General features: G+C 38.8%; 1 protein-coding gene across 2 annotated transcripts in view; it reads right to left on the bottom strand.

Annotated features, from left to right (window-relative positions):
- Positions 1-22,918, bottom strand: part of DMXL2 (Dmx like 2) — a 48,384-nt gene extending 25,466 nt beyond the window's left edge. The window contains exons 1-17 of one of the 2 annotated variants that reach the window (XM_063413065.1): positions 22,738-22,918; positions 14,796-14,921; positions 12,981-13,052; positions 12,229-12,307; positions 11,450-11,606; positions 11,006-11,072; positions 10,115-10,293; positions 9,611-9,794; positions 8,145-8,319; positions 7,143-7,376; positions 6,749-7,026; positions 5,881-6,577; positions 4,091-4,212; positions 2,936-3,025; positions 1,473-1,590; positions 602-721; positions 1-132 (exon numbers count right to left, since the gene is read on the bottom strand). The exon at positions 1-132 is cut by the window's left edge and continues 96 nt beyond it. In XM_063413065.1, the coding sequence (XP_063269135.1) occupies positions 1-132; positions 602-721; positions 1,473-1,590; positions 2,936-3,025; positions 4,091-4,212; positions 5,881-6,577; positions 6,749-7,026; positions 7,143-7,376; positions 8,145-8,319; positions 9,611-9,794; positions 10,115-10,293; positions 11,006-11,072; positions 11,450-11,606; positions 12,229-12,307; positions 12,981-13,052; positions 14,796-14,921; positions 22,738-22,824 (2,917 nt within the window). In that variant the 5' untranslated portion in view covers positions 22,825-22,918. Of the gene's footprint in view, positions 133-601; positions 722-1,472; positions 1,591-2,935; positions 3,026-4,090; positions 4,213-5,880; positions 6,578-6,748; positions 7,027-7,142; positions 7,377-8,144; positions 8,320-9,610; positions 9,795-10,114; positions 10,294-11,005; positions 11,073-11,449; positions 11,607-12,228; positions 12,308-12,980; positions 13,053-14,795; positions 14,922-22,737 lie in introns of those variants that run through there. The other variant, XM_063413066.1, reaches the window with a different exon arrangement.
- Between the last annotated feature and the right edge of the window lie 3,411 nt (positions 22,919-26,329).

The following is a 26,329-nucleotide window of genomic DNA, read 5'->3' as shown; positions in this document are numbered from 1 at the left end:
TCTGAAGGTTAGCAATTGATGAAGATCGTGGTATGGGGCTTATGCCAGGTGATACATCTGGAGAAGAATCCACAGTCTTCTGCTCAGGTACACTAAGCTTATTATCTGCTGAAGGTGCTTCAGTTGGTTTTGCTATATAAAAAAATTGACAGCAGTGTTAAAAAATTGTTTGTAAGGATATGGCATGAATATCTGATAACCAAATTTATTTGTTTTTACAAGAGCTCAAGTTGCACACAAAATAGTTATATGGTGTCTGCAGGCTGTGTTAGTTTCATTGCATGCTGTGACTATTCATCTAAGACATCCATAACATTCTGAAATACTGATAGTTTGAAATAAAGAAGCCACTGCTTAAGTACATTACTCACCCCCACGGACACTTTTTTATATTGTTATTAGTATAGAATGCAACCAACGTTTGTAAGAAATTGTACTGCTTCTATTACATTGATATATTATTCTGAAGATTCTTGATTTTTAGGCTTCTGCTTGGCAAAGGTGACACAATTTGTTTTATAATAAACCAACAAAGTTTGTGTTATCTTAAGTAATAGGATAGAAATGTCTCTCCCTAAGAAAATTACCATCACTCACTCACCTAAACAGGCCTGCACAGATTTGAGATGAAGATGCCACATTTGAAGAACCGAACAGCCACTGCTATCTTTTTCAATTACTACCAGGTAGAACTTCTCTGAGAAAGGTGGTGGACGATACCCTGTAATTTACATATTATATATATAATATATATAAACATATATATTCATATATATGAAATTTATATTCAAGCTAAATAATTTCTCCATAGCAGAAGATTCTCTAAAAACTAATGACAATAACAACCCCATTTTCATCTTTGAAATAAATTGTTAGATTATAAAACAAAATATCGACACAGTACCATTAGCAGCATGCTTTGACATTTTGATTGCTCATGACAACAGAATAACCACAAAATACATACTGAATTACAGATAATCTGAATATTAATGGCAAATCTAATTTATTAGATATTTGCCTTCCCATTCAGTTTGAACTTTTTTGCCAGATTATAAAGACTCTTCTACCTGCCTACTTTCTTTCTTTTTCTTTTGAAGTTTTAAGTCTATTACCAAACTCCTCAGTGACTTTTCACTGTATTAACTTGAAAGCCAGATTTATTGACACCATCACATGCAACTACCTATCGATACAGAAAATGTACTTCTGTTCTGTTCACATTTTTATACACAATGTAACACTTTGAAAAATGTACTTTGTCATATAAGTTGTTTCACTCTAAGCAATTAGAATGTCTTTGTTTAACACTATTTAGCAACAATTCATATGAGCAATACATTACAGCCACTTCACTGAATTTTACAGGTTCTCATTTAAAAGTAAATTACCACATGCCAGCTAGATTTTCATATTCTTGAAGAACATTTTTGGTACCAATTTATTCATATTAGTTATAGTTTATGCTATACCTTGTGATGGCTGGAAAAATATCTCAGTTTCCTTCCCTTCCACATCTTCCTTATGTGGTTTGTATCCCAAAATGAAGTCTTCTTGGAAGACATGAAGCAATTGTGTGTTTGAGCCACACTGAAACATTGAGCAATTGTTATGCTTCCAGAATAGTACAGCAAAATTTAGTGTTAATGCAATTATCTCCTCTGTGCAATCTAGCTACCAATGAGGATCACTTTCTTTTATAAAGTTTAAAATTATCATCAGAGAACCCAAATATTTTCCTTTCATATTAAGAACAGAATGTTCTAGAACTCATCATTTGTATATTGAAATAACTTCAACAAGGTCTGCCAGGATAGACAAATTCTGTAATAACACTTTTGCTGCATTTATTGACAGATGAATTAACATCTGATTCGTTTTCATTTCTTTGGTCTTGAATAAATAACAGTGGCAAAAAGTCTCAGACTTTTATCCTGCTTCAGTGGAAAGATATGTCTGCAGTGAATTGCTTGGGAAATCTGAAAAAGGGAACAAATTGCAGATTTTCCTTCTCTCAGATATCTTAACACCTGTCTTTTCTGACAGCAACATATTTCTTTGCAGTAACTCTGCCTTGCTACAGAGAAGGCTGCTCATGGTGAAATCCTTCCCTGCTGGTAAGGAAAAATACATCCCTAAAATACAGTGATGGCAAAGTTACGCTGCAAAACAACTTTTTTTTCCTGAGAAACAAGACGGTATTCCCTGTACTCATTTATAAAAAATGCTAGGAAAATGCTTAGTAAATCTGAATGCAAATTTGAAGATTCTATGCTATCGATACCTAAAAGACCTAGAAATTTATTGAAAATAGAGAAATACTTATTTATCCATGTCAAACCCCCACAGTTTTCTAATTAAAGTTGGTAAAACAGTGTTTTCACAGGCTGCTGACAGAAAACAGCACTGGAGCATATATACCTTCAAAACACCTGAGAAAGAAGGTTTAATTATCCTACCTGCTCATTGATTGAGGAGTACAGCTGTGTTAATTAATAAATTTATTTTACAATACAAACACAAAAAGCTTGAAGTAATATCTGGCTATCATTCTTACATTTTGGATAGTCAGATCTAGTTTCAGGTTTGGGCTTTTAAAAGTTATTTTTGTTTGTTTGGGTTTGAGAGGATTGTAATTATTTCCTTTATGATGCTGTGGAAACCTTTCTTTAGTAGAGTTTTGTTTTCTTCAATAATTATGCTTAGAAAATATAGCTTTACTCTAAAAATGAGCTTTGAGCTCTTAGCAGGTAATAGAGAATTGGCTTAGTAAAATGCTCAAGGTATCTCAATATTCACAAAAATTCAAGGCAGTCATTGTCACCATAGAGAAATGTCCTCTCTTTCATGTCTTTTCAACATGTTTGGCAAGTTAACAAACACAGTTATTAAACACCCTTATTTGATCCCCTTAAAGAGTCAACCATTTATTTACTTTGTTAGTTATTGCATCGAGCTCAATGATACATCCTGGTCGAGCAGTAGATTGTTGGCTTACAATATTAAACACCTCCCCAATAAGTTTCTGAAACAGAGAAAAATGAGTAGAATTAGTATATTTTTCCTTTGGACAGAAGAAAATTGCAGTTTCTTATGACAAACTGACGCTTCAATTTTTCCTGTTGGCAGAAACCATAACAGAGTTCTTGCAGTTGTCACTTTGACACTCATGAATAATGTGTTTATGACAGCATGTGCACTGTTGTGAGTCACTAGCTCTTCATGGGGATGAAACATCAGCTTTTATGGAAGGTAAATATTGCTAATTTAAAGATTTATCCTTGCATAACACCACATAATGTATCTCTGCAGTGAGAAACAAGATACCATTTCACTTCTTTTTCAAGCTTTGGGTTTTGTTACAACATGTAGAAAGCACCATCAGTACAGCTTATATATAAGCTGAAAGCTCTACTGATTTTTGCTGGAATGTTCATAGTCATTGCTCCTAGGAGAGATTCTTCAGACTGATCTGAATACTGACAGGCCCTGCCTTGCAGGATGGTTTATAAAGTAACAGAAGAATGTGAAAAAAATAAAGATGTGTTCCTTTATACAATAATAGTACAAGGTCAAGCTTTACTTTTCCCAAAGTCACAGAAATGAAAGATAAAAAGAATGAAAAAATTGGTTATTGGAAATAAAGAAAGCTAATATGACCCTCAGCTGATTCCCTTCTATCCCACCATCTCTGCCCTCCCTCACACATAGATGTAACTTAGGTGGATACATCTCTGTCTTGCTCTTCTGTTTTCACCTTTCTTCTTGTTCTTGACTCCCCCTATCTGAGAGGACAAACTAAGAAATCCTATTTTTCCTTTTCCCATCTGCCACAGGTTGGGGAAACTTGTATGGGAAATTTTGGTTCAGTGCAGACACTTTTAGTAGTAATAGGTACATTTTTTCTGCTAATGCTTACAGACAGCTGCAAAACATGCAACTATGAAAGATGTAACGCATAAGATCCTATACATGGGATAGCAAAAAAAAAATCACACAGAACTAAAGGAAGACAAACCACTGGAAGGGAGAAAAAAAGTGAGTTCTGTTAGTTGTGTTTCAAACCAAACCATTGCTACACAAAACTTACAGATGATTCAGGGTCAGATAATTCATCCAGAAGTTTTCGTGCATCTACAACAGCTTGATAGAGCCTCAGGTTTTTGCCATCTGATGCAACAAAGCAAGCACTAGCAGAGTTGCAATAGGTACCTAACAGAAGACACAAAAAAATTAATGAAGAAAAGAATGGCAGTCAAAGGCAACAGGTAGCCTATTACAATCCTCAGCATATGAACATGCTTCAAACAGAATTTTCATAAAGCATTGATGCAAAAAACCTAAGCAATTGTGAGCATTAATACACCATCATTTGAACTTTGAAATAATGTTTGAACTTTGAAATAATGTCCTTTCTGCTCATGAATGTAACTGGAACTCCTGAAAAAGCTGAAGTCCTGTATGTTTACAAACACTATTCACACAAGCCCCAGTCTGCAGCACACCTAAGGGAACGCTGCCAGTCCCGACTCTGGTCACGTGTGATTCACTGTCACCTCCAGGGCACTGCTTGGAAGAGCCAACTCCAGATTCCCAAGGTTGTCACAGACAATTCAGGTAGGAGTCTAAGGGGAAACTATTCAGCCATTGCTTTCTTCCTTGTTTACTGACTCTAGGCTCTTTGCATAAAATTAACCTCTATGAATAGTCTCTCCTACCCTGCAGTTGAAAGCGCAGATATAAAAGTGGAGGGAGAAATAAATCTGTCTACAGGTCAGAATAAAATATGAAAATTTGTAAGAGTGTTTTTTTGCTTCTCAACAGTATATGCAACAGGCTTAACACAACATATTCTTTTCTAATATACATTTTCCTTTAAACTACAAGAATGCAGCTCATTATTTGTGTTTAGAACACTTTGTGGGATATAGGCAGCCCAGAATGTTACTATGTAAGCTGAGAAAATGAATTTGTTTTATTTTAAATCAAATAATTATGTATTTATAACCTGGAATTAGTATAAAATTTAATGTTAGACCCACAGCACAAATGGCTTTTAGTACTGTACTTTAGTACAAAGATGACAATTACTATAACAGCATCTTTGTGATAATTAGAAAATAAGTATCTGTGTGGCTGGATAGAGTAACATTTGCATAAGTAGCTTTCTTAATTGCAATGGAAAGCCCTAAAATTAAAAACAAAAACTGAAGAATTGGCCAAGGGCATCACACATCAGATGTTGTACAGTCTGACCTCTGAAAAAACGCTGTTTGCAGTTCTGTAAAGCTAATGTAGTCTATTTATTTATAAATATCCCAGGTTCCAACTGGGCTTTTGTAAGCTCCTGGTGCTCTGAAGAATTTCAGTATTGTCTCACAACCTCCTAAGTAGTTTTTAGCCAGCATGTTAAAGGAATTTGATAACGCCGATTTTGGCTGGAAATTTTCCCCAATAATTGTGATGCTCAGGTGGTTCCAATACTAGTTCTGTTCAAGCCACTGGCCCTGCAGCTGCACGTGGCCAGCAGCCTAAGGCATCAGCACACTGCATTTGCAAACCACGTCAATGCAGAGAGCACTCAAGGCAGCTGCCTGAGGCGCTGGGGAAAGGCAGCACCCTGCTCTCTGTGGGAGCAAGGAGTGCTTACTCACACAGAGGAGTTCCAGAGTGCCAGCTGATCCACAGGGGCTGCAGACACTCAGACCACAGCAAGGGTTTAACCACAAATGAAAGAAAAATGCTTAATTTGCACAGTACAAGGAAATCTTTGAAAAGTTAATGTAAATATGCTCCAAATAAAACAGTAATTTATTTTAACAAATTAATTGTACAGCTCACAGTGTTATCTCTGTATGGAAACAGGCCAGGTATACTCACCAAGGCAATAGCTGGGAATTAGTGTTGGAAGCCAGGCTACGTTAGAGAACGCGGAGGTGTGAAGAGAGTTAATTCGAGCCAGCTCAGACACTCCTCCAGTGTAGGACAAAGGTCCTATGGGGTCTACTCGCCACAGAATCAGCTCACTGTAGATGGCATTTGGGTCATGGAATGTACGGGTGGCTGCATTTTTAAGCTGCTGCTTCGAAGAGCCTCTCTTGTGTTTAATGGGATCCATCACCCTGCTTATCCTGTCGGAGTCCCAGGATGGGTCTGACTCAGGAGTCAGCAGAGCATTGTGATGAGAAGATGTCAGCAGCAGAGGTAAAACAGAATGGCAGGCCAGATCATTGAGGTGAAAGCGGTGCCCACAGTACCTGAACTTATGGGATACAGTCAGCACTGTAGTGAAAGCTGATTTATCAGCAAAAGTAACTGCCCACTGGTTTAGAGAACCATCTATATGTTTGGAAATCATCATTACCACAGGGGAAATTATATTCATATTTGCACTGTCCTGGGCAAATCTTGGTCCTTTACTTGCTAGAGTATTATCTGGGAAGTCCATTGTTTTCTGCTGTGCAGTACTGCTGCTGTCTTTTACAAAGACAGGGCAAGCATACATCATAATATTTTTGCTAAGGGAACTAGCATCTCCAGATGGAAATGCAACAGGAATCCTAGAAGAAAATGAAACCTAAAAAAAAAAGAAAAAAATTAGAATATATGAACTCAAGTTCAGCCTGAATAAATGCTAGCTGTTTTACAGGAAATACTTAAAATAGAATTCCTACTGATGTTCAGCTCTAAAGCAAAGGACAACGTTTGTTAACATAAAAATAATAAAACCATTCCAAATATACCATACCTGAACTTGTCGAAAGATGCCTGGAGTGTATTCATCTAGATACTTCACATGCCACACCAGAAAGGTGCCATCAACAGGATGGATAGTGAAAAGCATGTCTGGATTCCTGTTCCATTCCGTCAGCAGCAAGTCGATTTTCCTGTCTAACAGAACTGTGGGAAGAGGCAGCCGTGGGCCCGCCAGCAGAGATGTTTTGGGGCTCCCCTCTCTTTCTCCATCTTCATGTTCTGAAGAGCCCGTACCAGTCCCTGTCTCTGATTCTCTGTCTATAGACAAATCTGCAACAGAAATGTGCCATTTTATGCAAAGATTTCCCCATCAATTTCCATTCAAAACACAGTATTTTTTAATCTGCTAGTAGTACTAGCTGATCAGAACTAACCAGATTACTAACCATGATCTAACTTCATATGTAAGCCTTTCTCTTTTTCTTCTGTTTCTTCTTCCTCTTCAGCTTCAATATCAAAATCTTGTTCTAGTTGTTGTTCTGAAATTTGTCTTAGTTGCTGCATGAATACTTCAATAGAGGATGTAAAATGAAATTCTTTATTATTCAGCCAGTGGACAACAAAGCCTCCACTTCCTTCATCTGTATTAAAAGCAGTTCCAGCCAACACCGAAGGAATATCTGTGGACATTTTTAAACAAATAAAAAACCCCCATGTGTTAAACTATACAAAAGCAGATAAAGCTATATATTAACCACTCATCTTTTTATTCATATATGTATGTACACACATACATTTCATTTATTTTAGGTGAAAAACACAGCACTTATTTTGTGCCTGTAAGATTAAGAAAGGTAAAGATCAAGATTTTACATCTAATTGTAATGGATGTAAAAAACCAATATTTTAAGGTCAATAAATATATATGAACATTCTTATGTGAATGGTAAATGATATTTAGTGGTTCTAACTGCTCAGTTTCACATGTTGCAGTGTTTGCTTTCATGTATGGATTTTAAAACATGTCACTGCTCCTTAATCTTTTCCTTCTTTAAAAATATTCTGCATTATTCTGTAAAAAGCACATGGTTTCCCACCACAAGACTCTGATACAGCTCTTTTCAATCACTGCATTTTGTAGGATGCAATTACTCTATTCATCATACACCATGGCCCCCCAAACCCAGGAATCAAATACCAATCAGACTGGAAATTTCTGCTTCTTTTGCCTTCTAATCTGCAACGACAAATTTAATTTGCTCATAAATGTGCTGATGCTATTGAGAGTAAATTCAGCTTCATTTGTCTTAAAAAACTGTATGCCAAATAACAGACTTCCCGCAAGTTCCCTCTATTTGATTAGGCAAAGAACATTCATCTCAGCTCCCTTATTTCTTTTCACGTTGTGCAAGTACATGATTGCAGTCTAATCACTGGTTGTATTTCACCTGTATTGGGGTTGATGCTTGCTGCTATGTGGAAGTGACCAAGTGCATTTGCCTGGTGGGAAATGTGACGCTGAACTTCATGGGTGCCCTGCTGATCTGGCAGCACATCCGTGTGGGTAACAAGGACTGAAGACCTCCTCTGTCCTTTCCTCATGTTTTTCAAATGATGAATTGTCTGTTGTAGTTATAAAAAATAAATTAATAAATACCAAAAACACTCTAAGGTAAAAAGTTACACTTCTATAAAGCCCATAGCTTCTTTCTACCAAAGAAATGAAGACTAATTTCAAGATTATTATTTTAAATAGGTTTCAACACAGATTAGTAACACTCATGTACATCAGATCTACCCAAAAAGTAAAGCTCTTCTAACAGTCTTCTAGAAGGTCCTTTAATATCTGTTCAACAACAACACAAAAATACACAGCACTTCACACAACATTCATGAACAAGATTAAAACAATCTAAAACCAGCAACTTTTGCAATATAATTTTATAATGAATTATTTTTGTATGACTGAAAATTTCTGAGAGCATGTAAAGAACACAACTGATTTAACAGCTCAAAGTGTAATTAGTCTCAAGCTCCCTATTTATTGATGGCCATGACATTTAAGAGATAAAAACTTGGTTTGACTGTAATAGTCTACAAGTAAGTGGTGGGGTATTTTTGTGTTTTCTTATCTCTCCTTGATTTTACATTGATAGTGTAGTGATTGGGGATAACAGACCACCACTGTGTCATCTAGCAGGATCATCTTTATTAAACACATTTGAGTATTTCTATGTTTCTTCTGTGTACAAGAAGGAGCAGCTATGCAGCCAGTGATTAGGAGAATGACCAATCACACAAATAAATGGCAGAACAGATGTTTCTTGCTCTTTTATCTCAGACACTCTCACACATCCCACACAGCTTAACTGAAACATTCTCACATAGGTATTTATGGCTGCAGATGATTCTTGGTGTGCACCTTCTCATGGGAAAAAGGTGTTTGTTAAGGTCCACCAGGAGCAGCTGCTTCTACAGAGAGGTTTTCTCTTACTGTAAACTTAACAGACTCACTAAGAAAATAAGATTGTCACTGAAACAAAATTATCAAATGAAGTGACTAAAAAGAGTTTATTTACTATTTTCATCATCTCTATAATTGCAAACTTTCAGACCCAATCAGAATGAAACCACCGTTGTTATTCCACATTAAATATTGCCTCGTCCCATCACTGTTAGTTAACTATAGAAAAGTAAATTGAGCTTTAAAAACATGGTGTTTGGATGCAGAGTTGCAGTCTCTGACTTTTTCGGTGCTAGTAAGACTTCAAAACCTGACACGAAATAATTCAGGCTATTCTGTTATGCATATAGGGACTATATAACACACATTCTCAGAGCTTTAGATCCTTAAATATTTAAAGTTTGAAGAATCATGAAACAAAAATCTGACGAAGCAAGTATTTACATGTACCTCTAGTGCATGCTGTATGGTGTCCTTCTGCTTTCCAGCCTGAGGGATGGTGCTGCTGATGCTGGAAGTGGTGGTTTCACAGATCTGCTCCCCCAGCAGAGGATCTTCGGGTAACAGCGTCTCTGCCCACAGGCGGCAGATGCCGTCCAGGCATGACGTGAGTAACACATTACAGACCAACCCCCTGATGGCAGAGACAGCAGAATTACTGCCTGGGGAACTCACTGAGCTACAGACACGCAGCAGAAATCAGGGGAGAGCAAAAGAATCTAGTAGTTACTGTTTTATTGAAAATTCTGCTTCTCCCCTAACTGAAGATTAACATGACTATCGTTATTAAACTTCTAAGCTTAATTTCTTTATGGGAAGATGTTGGTATGCTTTGTTTCTTGAAAGTATAAGAAGAGAAATCTCATGCTCTTGATGGCAAAACATTAAGCAGAACGTTAAAAAACCACTTGATCAAAGGCTTGCTTGCTCTTTGAAAAAAGGCAGTTTTCAAACCTGGGCATGTACTTGCTGATGTTCCGCCAGGAAAATCCCGTCACTGCTCGGGGATGCGCCAAATAAACAAAGGAAAACTGCACATCCTCTGAGCATTTCTTCTTTTCTTCATTCTCTTGGGGCAGGAGAGATGACTTCCAACCATTCATAGGATACCAAACCTTTAAGAGGCAATCATCCTAGGTAAAACAATAAAAACCAGGGGGTTAGGTGCATATAATTAAAAATGTAACAAAAAGAAAACCTCAAGTAATACCCTAAGGGCTCTTCTGGAATTTGGCCGAGAACTAAAATTCATCTCACTGTTTAACTAACAGTAAGTGCAAGCAAAAAATGCTTACCTATTGAGACGTGTAAACCAAAAGGAATCATTCAAATCAGAGGGTGACATTAAAGAGATTTATTAATTGAAAACTTAGCTTAGTGATTTGACAAAAAGTACTGCAAACAGAAACAGACTTGATAACTGAACCCAGAATTCACTAAATAAAAACCTTCTCTAATTTATCCAGACACGTGCATGATATATCAATTTAATTGTGTATCATAAAGATCTCATTACTTTCAACAGAAGAAAAAATTGTTTATGTATATCTGAAAATTCATCTAAGTATACTACATCTAAAAAAAAATCAAATATAAATATAACACATACACACATACAAGCCTGTATCCCCGTCATTTACGTATTCAGTAGAGTACACAGATAAATCCAATTTCTTGTTGCTGAAATTCATGGAATTACACAAAAATACAGCATTACACAAGATGATCATTTACCTTTGCTAAGACTACAATAGAATGTATGGTCCAGGACTATTCATATTACTTGCTTTTGTCAAACAAATGAAAAATACTGCAAAAACTCAATTATTCTTTTTTTGTCCTTACCTTCCCAGCTGTTGCAAAATATTCACCATCAGGAGACCATGACATCAAATGTACTGATGTTGCAGTCCTGCAGAACACAAGAGCAAGTTAAGTAAGGTCTGTTTATTCTAAGATATTATTCCATTGGTATTCAGTTGATTCAGTGTTACTGTTCATTATTTAAATTTGACATTTAATTAAGTAAAGATTAGATAAGGTATGTAATAGTTGTTTCATTAAGCATACTTTTTGAATAGCAGGAGCATAAAAGTATTTTCATGCTTTATTGAAAAGACAGCTCAAAAAATTGGTTTAAATACATCAAGCCTAGGTTAGATCCAATAAGAGTGAGGATTTTTTATTTGAAATAACTTACATTGTTTGAATTTTTGGGTATTTAAAAGCACATTTTAAAATATAGGTGAGGTAGCATTGCAATTTGTCTTGAAACAAAAATTATCTCACTTGCACTGCCAGACACATTTCCAGTCATTTAGAACTGGGAGAACTTTATCATCCTTGATCTGATTGTTGGCATCATCATCTTCATCTTCCTCTAGAATGTCATCAGATGGAGGGGCCCACAATTGCAAAAAGTCTGTTGCTGTCAATAACCTGTCACCTGAAAGGGAGTGATACCAAAGCTATGGAACGAGGATGATGAAGGTATGTTGATTAAGCCTCTCATCATATTTTGTTGTGAATTATTCAGAACAGGTTGAAAGCTAAACTTTAGTCCATTTAAAATATGATAGGGTATTCCATCATCTCATTCAGCTGGTTTAATTAAAACATTTTGAATTTAGCGTATGTTTAAGAAAGAACACCAAGGTTTTTTGTGACTTTGAATCATAGAATTGTATTTACTAATAAATGTTGCAGATGCTTAATAGCTACTCAGATCTCAAATAAATACGCAGACATCTTATAAAGATCCATGTCTAGCTACATTGTTGACTTCCATTGTGCTATATTTCTACTTAAATGATTATTAGTGACAATTTAAGTCAGTTAACAACCTAACACTGATTCCCAAACTAAGATCTTACATAAGAGACTCAAACACTTGGCACAGCATCTTAACAAATGTTAACTGTAGCCTCACATTTTATGCAACACTGCCTGAGAAGAGCTAATTTAAAATCTGCATATTCAAGCTCTCACTTTATTACATTAAAAATATTTTGTGCTTAACTCGGTCTAACCACAAATGTTGACCAGATACTTCACAAATGAAGCATTACCTTGAGGATCCCAGGCCAAGTTGTAAGTCATAGAACTGAGGAAGAATTGCCCAGTTTTTAGCCACTGACACTTCAGCTGCTGTAGTATAAAAACAGTCAAGGGTTAATTCTCACATCAACACCAAAACCCAAAGATACTGGTATTTCCTTCTATATGGAATTGCTATTAAGCCTGTTGCAGAAGTATTCCGTGGTAGATGGCTAAATCTAGTTTCAATATTCTTTTAAATTGTTTTGTAAAATGCAAATGCATCTGAGGGTGCCCTGCAAGCCAGTCCCACATACAAACAGATCTGTAGATTACTTGAACTGTGAGCATGGATTTACAGGAACATAAGGGATGGCAGTATAGATGCCACAAGGATTGTGAAACCTGCTTGGGAACATCCTTAATGCTCAAGTGCCTGGCCATGGCTGTGCTGTTAAAACAAGTCTGGGTGCACTAAACAAGTCTGTGTTGTATTTCTGCACTGCACCTCTGACAACCTCTTCAAATAGGAAATACCAGCTTGTCACCATGTCATTCTGGTATGAGAGTCAAGAACAAGATGTTGGGAACTCAGGAGAAGAGCAGTCCACAGTCCAATTCACTCAGTGGAAGAGTCTACCCACCCAGTTTTATTATGAATGGTGGAAATGCTTATCCATTATTCTGTTATGTGCTGACATCATATAATAAAAATAACCAGCAGACAGACTTTTGCCTCTTCTAAGAGCCTGAACAGAATTAAAATTATGAAATACATACTTACACAATTTCTTTTATGAGAATTAATACCAAGTGGTTCAAAAATGCAAACAGCGTTTCCATATGACGCTGCAATCTGGGGAAAGAAAAGAAAAAATAAAAGTTGTAGACTCAAAGTGTAAGGTTAGGAGGCAAGTGGAGTAAATGCTCCTTAGCATTCCAAAACAGCTAAAGGATTTACAGTACCTCTTCTGTGTGTCAGGGTTCTTGAAAAGTGAAATTAATACAAATGTAATTAACTGTGTTATGGGCATATTTTCTTAAGGCAGTTGAGAAAAACACACTCCTGAAGAAGCCTCTCTTTCAGATTTTAACTCTAAACAGGGCAGCCATCTCATTCAGTGGCACAAACACAGTCAGATGTGGTATATTCTTCCAGGGCAACTCCTCTTAATGCATAAGAGAAAGCTGATGCCTTCACTGCTTCTGCTCATGTTCTGTGTACTTCACAGCTAACTAATGCATTAATTATTAGTGTCTGTGTCCCTAGATTCCATTTTGTATCACTCAATCACAAAATAATAGTTACAAGAAGCAGAAAGAAATGCAATTCCATTTTTAACATTCAAATACATTTTCAGAGGAGCTAAATGGTAATCAGAAAAATTGAAGTACATATGCCACTGAATCCCTCAGTTTCTTTCACCCAACTTATTTCACAGAAATCTCTATACATAAAATAGTATTTCTTAGGTATTTATCTGGGCCTGTTCCATACTCATATCCTTTCAGTACTTTTAACTATCTTTAAAATCCCTCTTTCTTCCTTAAAAGATTTTTAAAAGAACAACTGTTTCAGTCCTTCCCATCCAGGATCTGGTTTCCTGAAAACAGAAATGATGCAAAAGTTCCATGACATTTATTATGAAATCTTATTTCTTCCTTAGGGGGAGGGGAGAGAAGGCTGCAACAACAGAGTCAGTCCCAGAGTAAAGAACAGACTGTGAGTTCAGAGTCCTGAATGCAGAACCACCCAGGGGTTTGTGGGGGTCTTGCAGGGACCATCTCTGAAGCTGGAATCTCTCTCCCACTCTTACTGGGACTCTACTGCTGAAGTTGAATGGCTCTGCCAACTAAATCTTCCCAAACCCTAACTAGGGCTTCCTCAATTCTGGTACCAATTTTTAGCCAGCTAATTACAGTTAGCAGTGACAACTGATAAACAAGATTTGCTCCGTGCACTCCTGGAACTCCTAGAAAATTTTTTTTTCTCTCCTCTTTCTAACCAGTCTCTCAAGCATTGTTTAGGGATTTAAAATGAAACCACACAGCAAATCAAGGAACCATGAAGTTATGACAGCTCATAGTGTAGCACTTCTAAATGCATTAAGCATGCTAAAGCCTTTCTGAAACATAAGTATTTCAAATTCAGTACTTTGCAGGACACACAGACATACACACATATATACATATGTATAGATAAACGGTTTATCCATTTCTTCTTTCGTTAGATGGAAGCACACAAAACGTGGCAGTAACCATCATTTCAGCACCATTCCAGTTCTGATATTGTACTGTAACTAATGCATCTGTCCACATTTTGTGACACCTCTTACTGCAGGTCCAGGAAAGGGAAAACAACCTTTGTTACAAGGTGTCTCCTGCTTCCTCTCCCCCCTTCCCTCCCCCAAATTACTAATACATTGAAAGAATAAGACTAAACAAGAGGTGTCACTCAGAAAGCCCCAAATCAGTAAACAGTGATCTCTGTTGTAAAATTAACTCCTTCATTCCCTTAATGTATTATGTTGCCATTTAATTATTCAATTTAGAGTTCTCAAATTTTAAAAATTCTAAACAGATTTATTTAAATCCTTACCCTGCCTTGTCGCTGGGAGCATTCCACACAACTGACCTGGATGTTTCCATGTTTAGCACCGGGAATAATCTGCACACATTCAAAGTCATTTGCCAGAATGACAATGTCACAACCAGAGCCATATGCCTGAAATAATTTTTAAAAGAAATAAAATTAAATGTTTATTTTAAAAGCTAACCAAACACTCGTTACAGAACTGATTTTTGGAAGCTGTGACTATCCCCAAACAGTAAGTTAAAATGTAGCAGGTTTGTTCCTCACTAATTCAATGAGCAACATGTAGAAACACAGTAGCAAGGGAGACAATTACACCACCGTTTAAACCATACCAAACAGAAACAGTAAAATAACCAACCAACCCCCAACTTAAATCGAGAACATGTGCTTTCTGTTTGCTTGTTTGTTTGTTTCAGGGTTTAGTTGATTTTTTTTCTTCTGTTCAATTCTTGTTGTCTCTTGGAGCAAGGCAGTCAAGCCAGCAGCATTTCTCAATAAATTTGCATTTCTTTTGGATCTACTGTTGCACAATGCACTTCATATTCAAAAGAATTTGTTTACATAGTAGCTATAGAACAGTGATAGCTTGCAGCACTTTTTAATTGGCAGGATAAATATATACCTGTCTGCCAACCTTTCACCTGTTCTAAAAAGTTTAATCACTCCAGATTATCTGTCCCACTGAGCTCCCACATTCAGGCACAGAAATCTCTCCCAAGGATCAATCTCCACTAAGCCTTTTACAGTAACCAGTTAGAGCTGGAAGCTTCTTCCTTAAAGTAAGTTTTCCACTGATTCCAATACAGCAGGCAGAAACTTTATAACAGTTGAGTTAGGCAGAGAGTGCAAGTCCTCCGCAGTGAATTTCAGATGGTACAAAATGACTTATCATTTTAACTTCTCCACTGGACTTTTCACAATAATTTCCAAAATACTGAGTCTCCTTTGAGATCAATCAGTGGAAAGGCTACTTTATTGTAAATGTATGAGAGTTGTATTTGTATTGATTTACACGACCAGTGCCCCTTGGTGGTCGCACTAAGATTATGGTGCAAGACAACCACTGGGATTAGAATGGACACTTTAGGCCTCATGACTTTCTATGGCTACTTCTAATCCTCCTGGGAAGGAGCAACAAGTGAGAAAGGCTGGAAAAAAAGAGCTTAATTTAGTGAAAGTACGTCACTGCATGGAACAGAAAGGAACAGCAATGCAAGCAGCAAAGCAGAAACTCAGTCCCCAGAAATTAACACACCATACAACTGCACACACAAACACGAAAATTGCAGATAAGACAGATTGTCTAAAAGATTTCCAAGGTCATCTCACAAAAATAGAGTGACACAATGTTGTCTGAGACATAATAACCCACACTGCAGTTCTGGGAAGCTCTGAGGAACTGATACTGGAGTGATTCACAATGTAAGCAGGATTGCTAAAAGGCTGTTGGAGGGAGATTATCTGTGTAACAGAATATCCCAGCTCCTTGATGACCAGGCTGTGTGATTATTAGACCCAGTCTGGAAGGGAGTAAGCTATTATTAAAATTGAGTAGGATTATTTCCAGAATGTAAGAGAATGAAAGATGAGATTCTGAAATAAGTTCTGGCATTGAACAGAAAGTCCTTTTGTTTTGTTGCTTTCCTATTTTTATAGTGGGATTCTTTACAAAACAAGCTTCACCAGTGGTGTTGAATGCTGGACAAAACTGTATAGGCTCCTTAAAAGGGAGGAAGAAGATTGGGACCAGGATGTGAATGCCCAGAAGCAGACAGGAAAATAAAAGCACATCTTCGTGTTCCAATAATTTACTCTGAATTCTAATATTCACAAGAAATTAATTCTCCTACTTAAACTTCAAAGGGTGAGCATTAAAACAGAAAAGACAACAGTCTTCCTCATAACTATTAATACAAATCTACTAAAATATATGGTTTAAATTATCAAAATAAAAAGAGGTGCTGATCCACTTAAAATAAGGACTTAAACCTTTCAACTCCCCTATTCACTGTCAGTATTCATAACTGAGTTGAAAATTTCAAACTACATTATACATAACTTATCACTAGTTGCAATTTTATTAGCAAGATACATGTATGTGTGTCTCAGAAATTATAAAAGGAAAATACTTAACTTCAGGTTCTTATGTTCTTAAACATGCCCATTTGTGTGTGTGTGTACAGCTCATAATGCATGAAACAGGAAATATTTTATACCTGGCTATGTCTGTTTATTCTGTGAAGCAAAAGAATTCACTGTCTTTCTCTTTAAACATTTTAATTTTTCATCTCTCCTGTTCCCTACCTGCACTTATTCCACAAAAAAAGCATTAATTTCCAGCTAATTATATTATTTAGCTTATTTTTGCAAAGCCAAGTAAAAAGGTGGTTCTGAATTAAAAGTGTGGTTTACAATCGATTTTTTTTTTCTTGAAAGATCCATCAAGATACAGAGATCTCTTTCCACTGTGAAATCTTATTACTGTCACTTGCAGCCACCCTCGTCTTTGCCTGTGTTTGCTGCTGCACCAACAAGTGACTCAGCAAGCGAGTGCCTGTGCCAGGAGAGGGGAGCCCTCGCTGAGGGGCAGGCAGAGCCCACCCCCAGCAGCAGGGCAGCAGCCTTCAGCTCTGGGTTGTTAGAGCAAGTGCTGCTATCTCTTGGTTCTGGGGTGATTTTCTGACTGTGGATATTTATTCTGGGAAATCGCCTTATTTCTTGAAAGTATATTAAATCTTAAAATTATTTTATGAAGTAAAGTCATTACAACACATCTTTGAAAAAGCCCAATATAATTTTATGTACTGAAAGATATCTTCCTATTTCATGTTATATACCTAAATACAAGTTTTTAATTTGATTGCTCTTACGCAGTTTTTCGGATGTCTTCATTATATTAACATGTTTATACTTAAGGAGAACACTTTTCTGTTAAATCCTCTTTTCTTTTGTCCTTAAGCTGGTAACGCAGCAGAAACACCCCACAGTGACAAAAAACAGGGAAGTGTCATAATATTTAACATCAGTGGCTCCTTCTTAAGGATTCAGTTGACAACATCTTCCTGAGGTCATTTGTGCCACCACAGGTCTCTCCTGCCAGAGAAACAGTGGCCACAGCATTGGTGGTAGCAGACTGACAATCTGCCTAGCCTGATAAAAAGAATGGGAAAATGGTAAGCCATACAGACAGGAAAGATGAAAAATAAGGCTCTGAGATACTGTAATGGATGAGAGAGCTCTTAAATAAACAGAATTATGAGCAGTGACTGAACAAAACAAGTGCAGTAAGAACCACCCACATGGAGTATCTGCCAACCTCCATTTCTAATGTCACTGATAACTTCAAGGAGAAAATTAAATGGAGTTGCAAAACTGCCAGAATGCAAGGATGACTTGCAGGATCCATAAGCAACTAATAAGCTGCAGTTTGCCAATATCTGCTCTATTTGTCAAGATCTGGGACCACCAAAATGAACAATTACAAAGCTTTAATTGAATGCAGGAGCACCACACAGAAGTAGGACACTGTGTCCTAGTGTGAGAGTTTATGCTATATCCTCAGTTTTCAGATAATATGAAAGCAGCACATGCTTCTGTCTTTTTCAGCTGCTCATGTTTTCCAGTTTGCTTCTGGAACTAAGAGACAAGGAAACAATTATTCCTTCACATTCTCATCTTGGTCTTTCTTTATACAAATGTTTTTCTCTACATTAAAAAGAAAACCAAACAATTCTATTTCTATAACCTGCAACTCTTTACAAATTTGGCATAAGTCTAATAAAACACAAGTCCTCAAGCTCCTGTGTGTACTATCAGGGATGCAGAGACATTTCAAGATGGTAAATGATGCGGAAGAAAAAGAATCAGCCCACAGTGCTATTAAAAAAAATAAATTCATAAGCATCTAAAATTACATAAATTAAAAGATCTATTGAAACCTGAAAGTCTGTATTGAGCTTAAAGGACTCCCCTAGGAAAACAAAACTCATCTTTAAGTTTCTGGCTATGGATGGCAAACATAAGATGCAGCAATTCCTCCACCTTCCGCTCAGCGATGAAGACACCTGAATTCTGAACCATTTCCAAACTTTCATCAATGGACACAGCGCTTACACTTCCTCCTCCTCCCCCTTCCAAGTACCACTAGAATTGCATACACTTACTGCAAACCAGCAAAATAACTGAAACAGCTCCTAACCTACTGCTAGCCCAAGGCCTGTAAAACAGGCTTTCCTAAATTGACATTTCAGATAAACTCGTGATTAAATACTTACTTTGCAACTTGCTTAAACGTATAGAGATAAAAGAAGTTAGTAAGGATTCAGATATTAAGCACCTCTATTCCAGTTTACTTAAATGGTATTCCAGTTTACTTAAACAGTAATAAATAACTGAGAGGGATTTACAAGTAAGTAAATTTTAAGAAGGATGAAGTAGTGAAAAAGTAGAAGAACCCTACACAGCAGAGGAAACTTATTCTCAGTTCCTGTGTCTTGTGGACATCTGCGTGAATGAAGATTTTGCTGGTTTCAATGAGGTAAAATTTTACAGGGGTGTGGGAGACTCATCTGCAACAGCTTCTGAAATTCACAACATGCAGCTCCAGGCCAAGTGTCAGTACTGGCATGAAATATGCTAAGAAGCTTGGCCTTTTCAAAAATGAAAAATAATAAATGAATTTTTCTCACTTTTATCAGTAAAGTTCTTAGATACCCCTAAAATCTGACCTTCTGATTTTTCATTAAGAATGTTTATAGGTTTGTATTTTGTGCAATTAGTGCAGAAGTAAATATTATTTTCTCTTCATCTGACACTTGAAATTTTTATACTTACAGAATCCGACCTCTCGGTAAATGACATAGCTACTTTTATCTATTTGTTTTTAAACCCAGACTAACCTTAGAAACTGTTACATTCTGTTGCAGCTGCTTAACCAGCTCTTTGAGAACAAAAGCTGAGTGAAATCAGCTGTGGTTTGAAAAACGCATTTTACTACCTTTAAAAGCTTATTAGCTGCCAGTGAGACTGTGAGGTACAAATACCTCTGTCAAGGCAGGGTGTTTGCTGTAAGGCCCTTCTGCTTAATGCTCAACCCTTGACCTTCTGTAAACTCACCTGTGGAACACAGTTAGCAATATTTGCTAAAATGAGAACACAAACCAACAGCAAGCTGAAAAGTGCACAGAATTGTTCCCAGAACTTCTGTTATTCAGTACTTCAACCCTTTGCTTAAGCAGTGGCTTTTCCAGAGCTCAAAGGAGGCTGAGGAGATGTCTGGCACAAGCCAGCACCATGGAGCTGTTTTGCCTCTAATCACCCTTCCGACAGCTTTTCCTGTGTATCACCCGCTCTACCAGGCCACAACACAGCTACAGCACCCACCAGGCAGACCACACATCTCTGTGCCTCACTCCTTCCTTGGGAAAGGCTGCATGTGTGTCAAGGTTGCTGCAGGCAGATGTGGGAGCTGAGGGATGAAAGCACCCTGCACACTTCAGAATAAGCACTGACAAAACCTTTGTAGACAACCTACAGACACCTGTCTCTATTTCTTTGGATCTCTATAGTTTTATGGAGTTGTTAATACTGGTTTTAGCAGGCAGAAAAAAATAGTGGAAAAAATTCTTTCCCCTGTCTTACTCTCAGAATAACTAGATTACTTTTACCAAAGCTTTAAAAAAATTGAGGCAGATTGCGTTATCATCCTACCTCCAGGTACACCGACTTGCAAATTAAAAGCTTACCTTTATCCCCAGCAAGGAGTCACGTAAACAAGCCAAGGACAAACCACAGAAGAAAGGAAGAATGAAAAACCTGAGAACTGCAATGCCCCTACACAGATTAGAAGAAAATGTGTTTCTTCTCTCAGAATGCTGAAATTGCTGGACTTAGGCATCTAAAGCACATTCGTCTTAAGAGGAAGTTTCTTCCCCTACTCCTCCTCAAAAAAAAAGGGAAATAGTTCCAAACCATTAACTAGTGGGTACATATATATATGTACCCAAGCCATTATTCTGCTGTTAAGTGGAGTATTTTTAACAGGAGTGATTCATTTCTGCACACAAAAAAAGCTGTATTTTCAAGTGCCTGTGATGAATCAGTCGTAGCAATTTTGAACCATTCTCACGCATTTTCAACCCCCAAACATCAACCAAAACGTGAGTGGGCACATGTGCTCACAAGCAGCAGCTCCTGTGCCCCAGCCCTGTGGATTCCCACAGACACCCGTGGAGCCACAGCGTGCTGTGCACATCCCCCTTGCCCTCTCCCTGCTCTGTGCCAGTGCCTGACAGGGGCTGGGCCTTCAGGGCAGGTCTGCACAGTCAGGCTCTGTCACCTCAACTGCAACACCTGCCTCAGGGTCTGAGCTCAGCTCAGGGCTCCAAACAGCTCAGGGGTTTGGGGGCTCAGAGCTACGTCCTTACAGGTGATGCTGACAGACAGAATTGGAGGTTGGGCACTAATGAACCGCCTGCAGTCAATGGTGGATTATGATTCTACCAAGTCACACAGCTAACTAATTTCCTAAGAATATGGATATAAGACACCAAACTGTTTGCAGGCAGTTTTTAACAGTACAATTTACCCTAGGATCAAGGCTGAAAAGAGCAGAAAATAATACCATGATTACAGAGAATGAAGAAAAAGCAAAGAAGAAAGTTACAGCTATGGCAGTCCAGAAGACACATTTATTAAACATACTTATCTCTTTAGTTCCTTGTTTACTGTGTTATAAAAAATTGGATACAGCAGCCAGAGAAGACAGCGTGGTTTGCTATATGCAGTTCCATAATTAACATCCTACCAAGCAATCCTGCATCGTTTTGGAAGATGCTACTTCTGCTCTTGGAAAATTCTTGTATAAACCACGATATAGATTATGATTCATTACTGATGTTATCAAAACTATGACAAGAATTAGCATAAAATTTGGTTGCATAATACCATTTGATTGACTTTTCAAACTGTCATAGTAAAAGAAACACATTAGAATGTGAATATGAGTAAATTACTTCTTATATAAATATCAAAAGTAACAGAGGTCCCTTTAATAGCAGTACGGCTGCATAGCAGCAGAACCAGGGAAATAAAGACAAACATGGCACCTTTTATTTCTTAAGGCTCTCAGCATTCATTACTAAAATAAGACATCTGTGATAATCCATTGTAAGCTTCAAATGTTTCACGAGTCTGCTGACATTTATCTTACACCAAAAAGGATGCTCTGCATCATTTTGCTTGGAATTGGTTTGTGCCTGGGATATAATCTCGTTAATATGAAATGCAGTGAGACAACTGATTCCCAAAGAATAAGACACTGATTAGATGGCAGCAGGGAAACACTGCAAAAGCTGATCACTCACTAAAATCAGAGCATACCAAGTATACATAACCTGAGTGAATGACAGTGAAATTGAATTAGAAATTGACAATAAACAAAAATACCCCGTGAATGAGAAACAGAATGTTTTATAAACTACGGGGCTCTTGAAATTCACTTAGCGTATCTCTTTATCATCTCTTTCTGTTTCTTTCCCAGTCTGAGAGGAGAAATTCACAAATTTGTGTTTTATCAGGCTCAGTAATGGAAGGCAGACGCTCATCAACAGCGGGCAGGCTTCGTCAGAACCCCAGTGCAACTGACTATGTGCGCTTTGCAGATGAGATAGAAACACACACACACAAATATATTTAAAAAAATTAAAAATAAAGACAGACAGAAGGACCCAGCGCAATGCGAGGACACACGCGGGGTTTTCCCCGGTCGATGCAGCGGACGGAGCGCTGGCCAGCGGTGACAGGCGACCCCCGGCAGCCTCCGGGCCCGCCGGGTCCCGCTCTGCCCGCAGCGCCCCCGGCCCGGCGGGCTCCCCCTCCCTCCCTGCGCTGTCCCCGGGCCTAGGGCCGCCGTGCCCGGGCCGCCCGCGGCCGCGGCGCCCGTTACCGTGAAGGGGGTGTCCTGCACGCTGCCCACGGAGTACCCGTTGTCGCCGGGGTTCACGGCGCCGGTCAGCACCTGGTGCAGATGCATCGCGGCCCCGGCCCCGCCGCGCCGGGACCCGGATGGCTCCGCGGGCGCGCGCCAGGGGCGGGCGGGGGGCGCGCGCGGCGGCGCACGCGCCGGGCAGCGCCCGGATCAGGTGAGGCTCGCGCGCGCGCGCGCGCGGGCACCACCCTCTGCGCGAGCGGGGGGCGGGCCCGGCCGTGCGCGCGCCCGCGGGCGGGGCGGGGTCGGGGGGAGTGGGCTCGTGCAGGGCGCGCGCGGGGCGCGGGGAGCCGGAGCCGGTGCCGTGAGGAGGGCGGGAGGGAGGGAGGGAGGGAGGGAGGGCTGGCCGGGAGCGGGGATGGACGCGGCGCGCCGGGAGGTGAGCGGGAGCGACCCGCCTCTCGGGCGGCACGGACGGGAGCCCGGAGCGGCGCTTGGGCGTGGAGGCGTGTCCCGGAGCGCGGCCGGGAGGCGTGTCCCGGAGCGCGGCGGGCGGGGCGCTGAGGGGCAGCCGTGCCCTCAGCACGGCCCGCCCGCCTCGCACGGCTGCGTCTCGGTAGTTAGACGTGCATACATATATAAATGTCTGTGTATATATCTATACCTAGATATAGATATATACACAGACATATATCTATATATCTATATATCTATATCTAGATATAGATAGTGCTTCTGCGGGTGGATTGGTTTGTTTCCGTTAAGGATCCTCTCGTTTGGTCATATCCCAGAGGGCTGGGGATGCTCTCGGGAATGCACCGCGGCAGTGCCCGCAGCACTGGGGGCAGGGACCTGCCCGCAGTGTGGGGACTTTGGTTAAGGTGTTCAGTTGAATTTCATGCACAGTACATGGCCTCACAGAAAATATGGCCAGGCTTTTGCTGCTTTATTTGTAATAACGGCCAAAACTAAAGCCTTTAAGTATGCCCGTCCTTCTTTCTCTCTCTCAGACGTGTGAAGACTGTATACCATATTGTTTGGAGGGGATTCTAAACTCTGAGTGGGGGAATAAAAATACTCTGTGTGCTGTGTGTCGTGAGATAAATCCTCCGTTTGCCTGCCCTAGGTCAATAGAGTAGTTTCACTGTTGCTAATAATTGAAGCTGCAAAGCTCCCACCCCTTTAAAGTCTATGGCAGTATTGCCTGAGTCAACACTGCAAGATTCATCTCACCTTGTACTGCTTCTTAAAAGTGTACATCCCCAACTGCAAAAATGAAATGCTATTCAAAGGGTGGAGGTAAATAAACACAAAGTCAAGTTACACTGGAATGGAAAAAATATTGTCATGAAAACACCTCAGACTTTGTCTACTCCCATGCTTGTTAGAGGCAATCCCTTTATAAAGGCAACAGTGTCTCTAGCTGAAGCAAAAGGGAGAAAGGAAAAAAGCATTTAGCTCTTCAGTTGACCTGGTTACACATGCAAGCACTGTGTAATGTTCATCTGCATCAACTCACTATTCTGTAACTTTTCTGATTGAAGGCTCTTCCTCATAAGATGTGTAATAACTTACAACTTTGAGTAAGATAAAAAAAAAAAAAAAGTGCAGCAGGACAAAAAGGCAAAAGAACTTGGTGAGGCTTTTTTTTTTTTTTTTTGGCTTTTTTTTTTTTTGGGTTTTTTTTTTTTTTTGGTTTTTTTTGGGTTTTTTTTTTTTGGTTTTTTTTTTTTTTTTTTTTTTGGTTTGGTTTGGTTTGGTTTTGGTATGTTTGTTTGTTTGTTTGTTTTAATGAGTGGAACAAAGTCCAGCTAATGCCTGAAAAGGGCAGCTGGCTTTTGGACTGGCAGCTGTAATGAGAATGAACAGCATGATCTAAAGGAAAGGGTTTTCCTGTGGTGGCACAAAGTCTTCAGGGAAAGCTGAGTACCTGCAGGACTGGTTCAGTCTTGCTGGGTACAGACATGACGAGGGAGAGTTTCCAGCTCAGTGTTCTGCTACCTGATGAGAGTAAGACTGACTAGCTCTTGTAGCTGTGGAAACCCATAGACGTGGCTACCTCTGTGCAAAGAACTTTGTGCACAGAACTTTGAGCGAGAGTCATTCTTCAAGTGTCTGCAGATAAGACCTCCACGTTCTTCCTGAAAGCAAATATTTTTACCTGAGTTTTGCTGGCAGATTGTTTTACCCACCTGAAATCATTCTGCCTTACTAGTGACTTCAATACCTCACATTAAAGTAATGTTTAGTCCATATGACTGTGATTTCTATATGTAAATGTAAAATAATATGAAAAACATGTAAGGGGCCTTTGATCTTTTAATTTCCCCTTTAGTTCTTGACCATCTTGTTGCTTTATTCTATTATTTTCTTTTTAATTCTGAACAAAAGTTCCTGCAGTCCCTCTGCTGGAGTTTCTTTGGAGCCTTCCAAAGTGCCCCTGGAATATCTCACTGTTTTCTTGTCTGTACAGGGAATGCCTTATGAAAAGAAGTGTGCAAAATAAGAATTTGCCCCCTGTGCAATGTCAGAGGTGTAACTGAAGCACTGTATGCCGGTTGCTTGGGTTTAGTTTGGTTTTTTGAGTCTCTAATCATTAACTCTTAAATACTTCTGTCTCTTTTCTAAACACTCAAGCTGAACCATTGCTAATTAACCCAATGGCATTTTCTTGTGCTGAGCTCAACAGGGCAATTTATCTCTATGGGCTGTGGCTTGGGCAGTATGCATGTGTTTGCTGTGGGTAGTTTGGAGACCACAAGTATTTTATTTGCTTTATGCATTTCCAGGCAGCCTGTCAGGACAGATATGAATCACTTGAAGTGAAGTACTTATCAATATTCCATCTCACTATCATAACTCTGAGGCATATCCTCAACTCTGCTTAGTGTGGAAATTTATTTTGAGATGTTGAGGGAGTTTCTTATGTCTAATTGACTTTTAAAAAGCTGAGGATATAAACCAGACCACATAGTTAATAATAACTGGGGCTGTATGAAAGTCTGATATTCTCCTCCACATCCTCCACCTCCCAAACAGAGTAAAAAGTTGAAAATAAAAAAATCTTCTGGAAAATGGAAAATAAATAAATTTTTTTAAAAGAATTCCATACACACTCCAATTTGGCTGCCTTACAGCAAATCTTGGTTTAACACCTGCTTGTAATTTGTGCCCATAGAAGAGCCTTTGAAAGTTTCTTGCAATAATACATAAAGAACATTAATATTTAAGGTATATGCAGTGTTCTAAAAGAGGCATCTGTGGAGGATATCTCAAGAACAAAGGGCTATCTATGTATTCAATTGCAAAAATAAATAATGAGTCATGTAAGGTTTCTAAGAGGTAGCAGTAAGTATGACAGGTGATATGCAAAGCTCTATAGACTTTATAGTTTCAAACTAGTGACTGAATTATTTGGGATTTGTATTACTTGTAATAAATGAAAATGAAATGAAAATGAAAATTTTACATTACTTGTAATAATGAAAAGCAAGTAACTGTTGACAGTAAGTATTTTCTGAAGAGGGTTATATGTGCAACAACTCAGTTCTTTGTACCTTTTCTCCAGGGAATACAAGAGGTCTGTAGAGTTTTCCAGCTAGAGCTTCTC

Source organism: Prinia subflava, chromosome 15 (assembly GCF_021018805.1).
Source record: "Prinia subflava isolate CZ2003 ecotype Zambia chromosome 15, Cam_Psub_1.2, whole genome shotgun sequence".
Lineage (NCBI taxonomy): Eukaryota > Metazoa > Chordata > Aves > Passeriformes > Cisticolidae > Prinia > Prinia subflava.
This window is presented reverse-complemented; position numbering and strand designations above follow the sequence as displayed.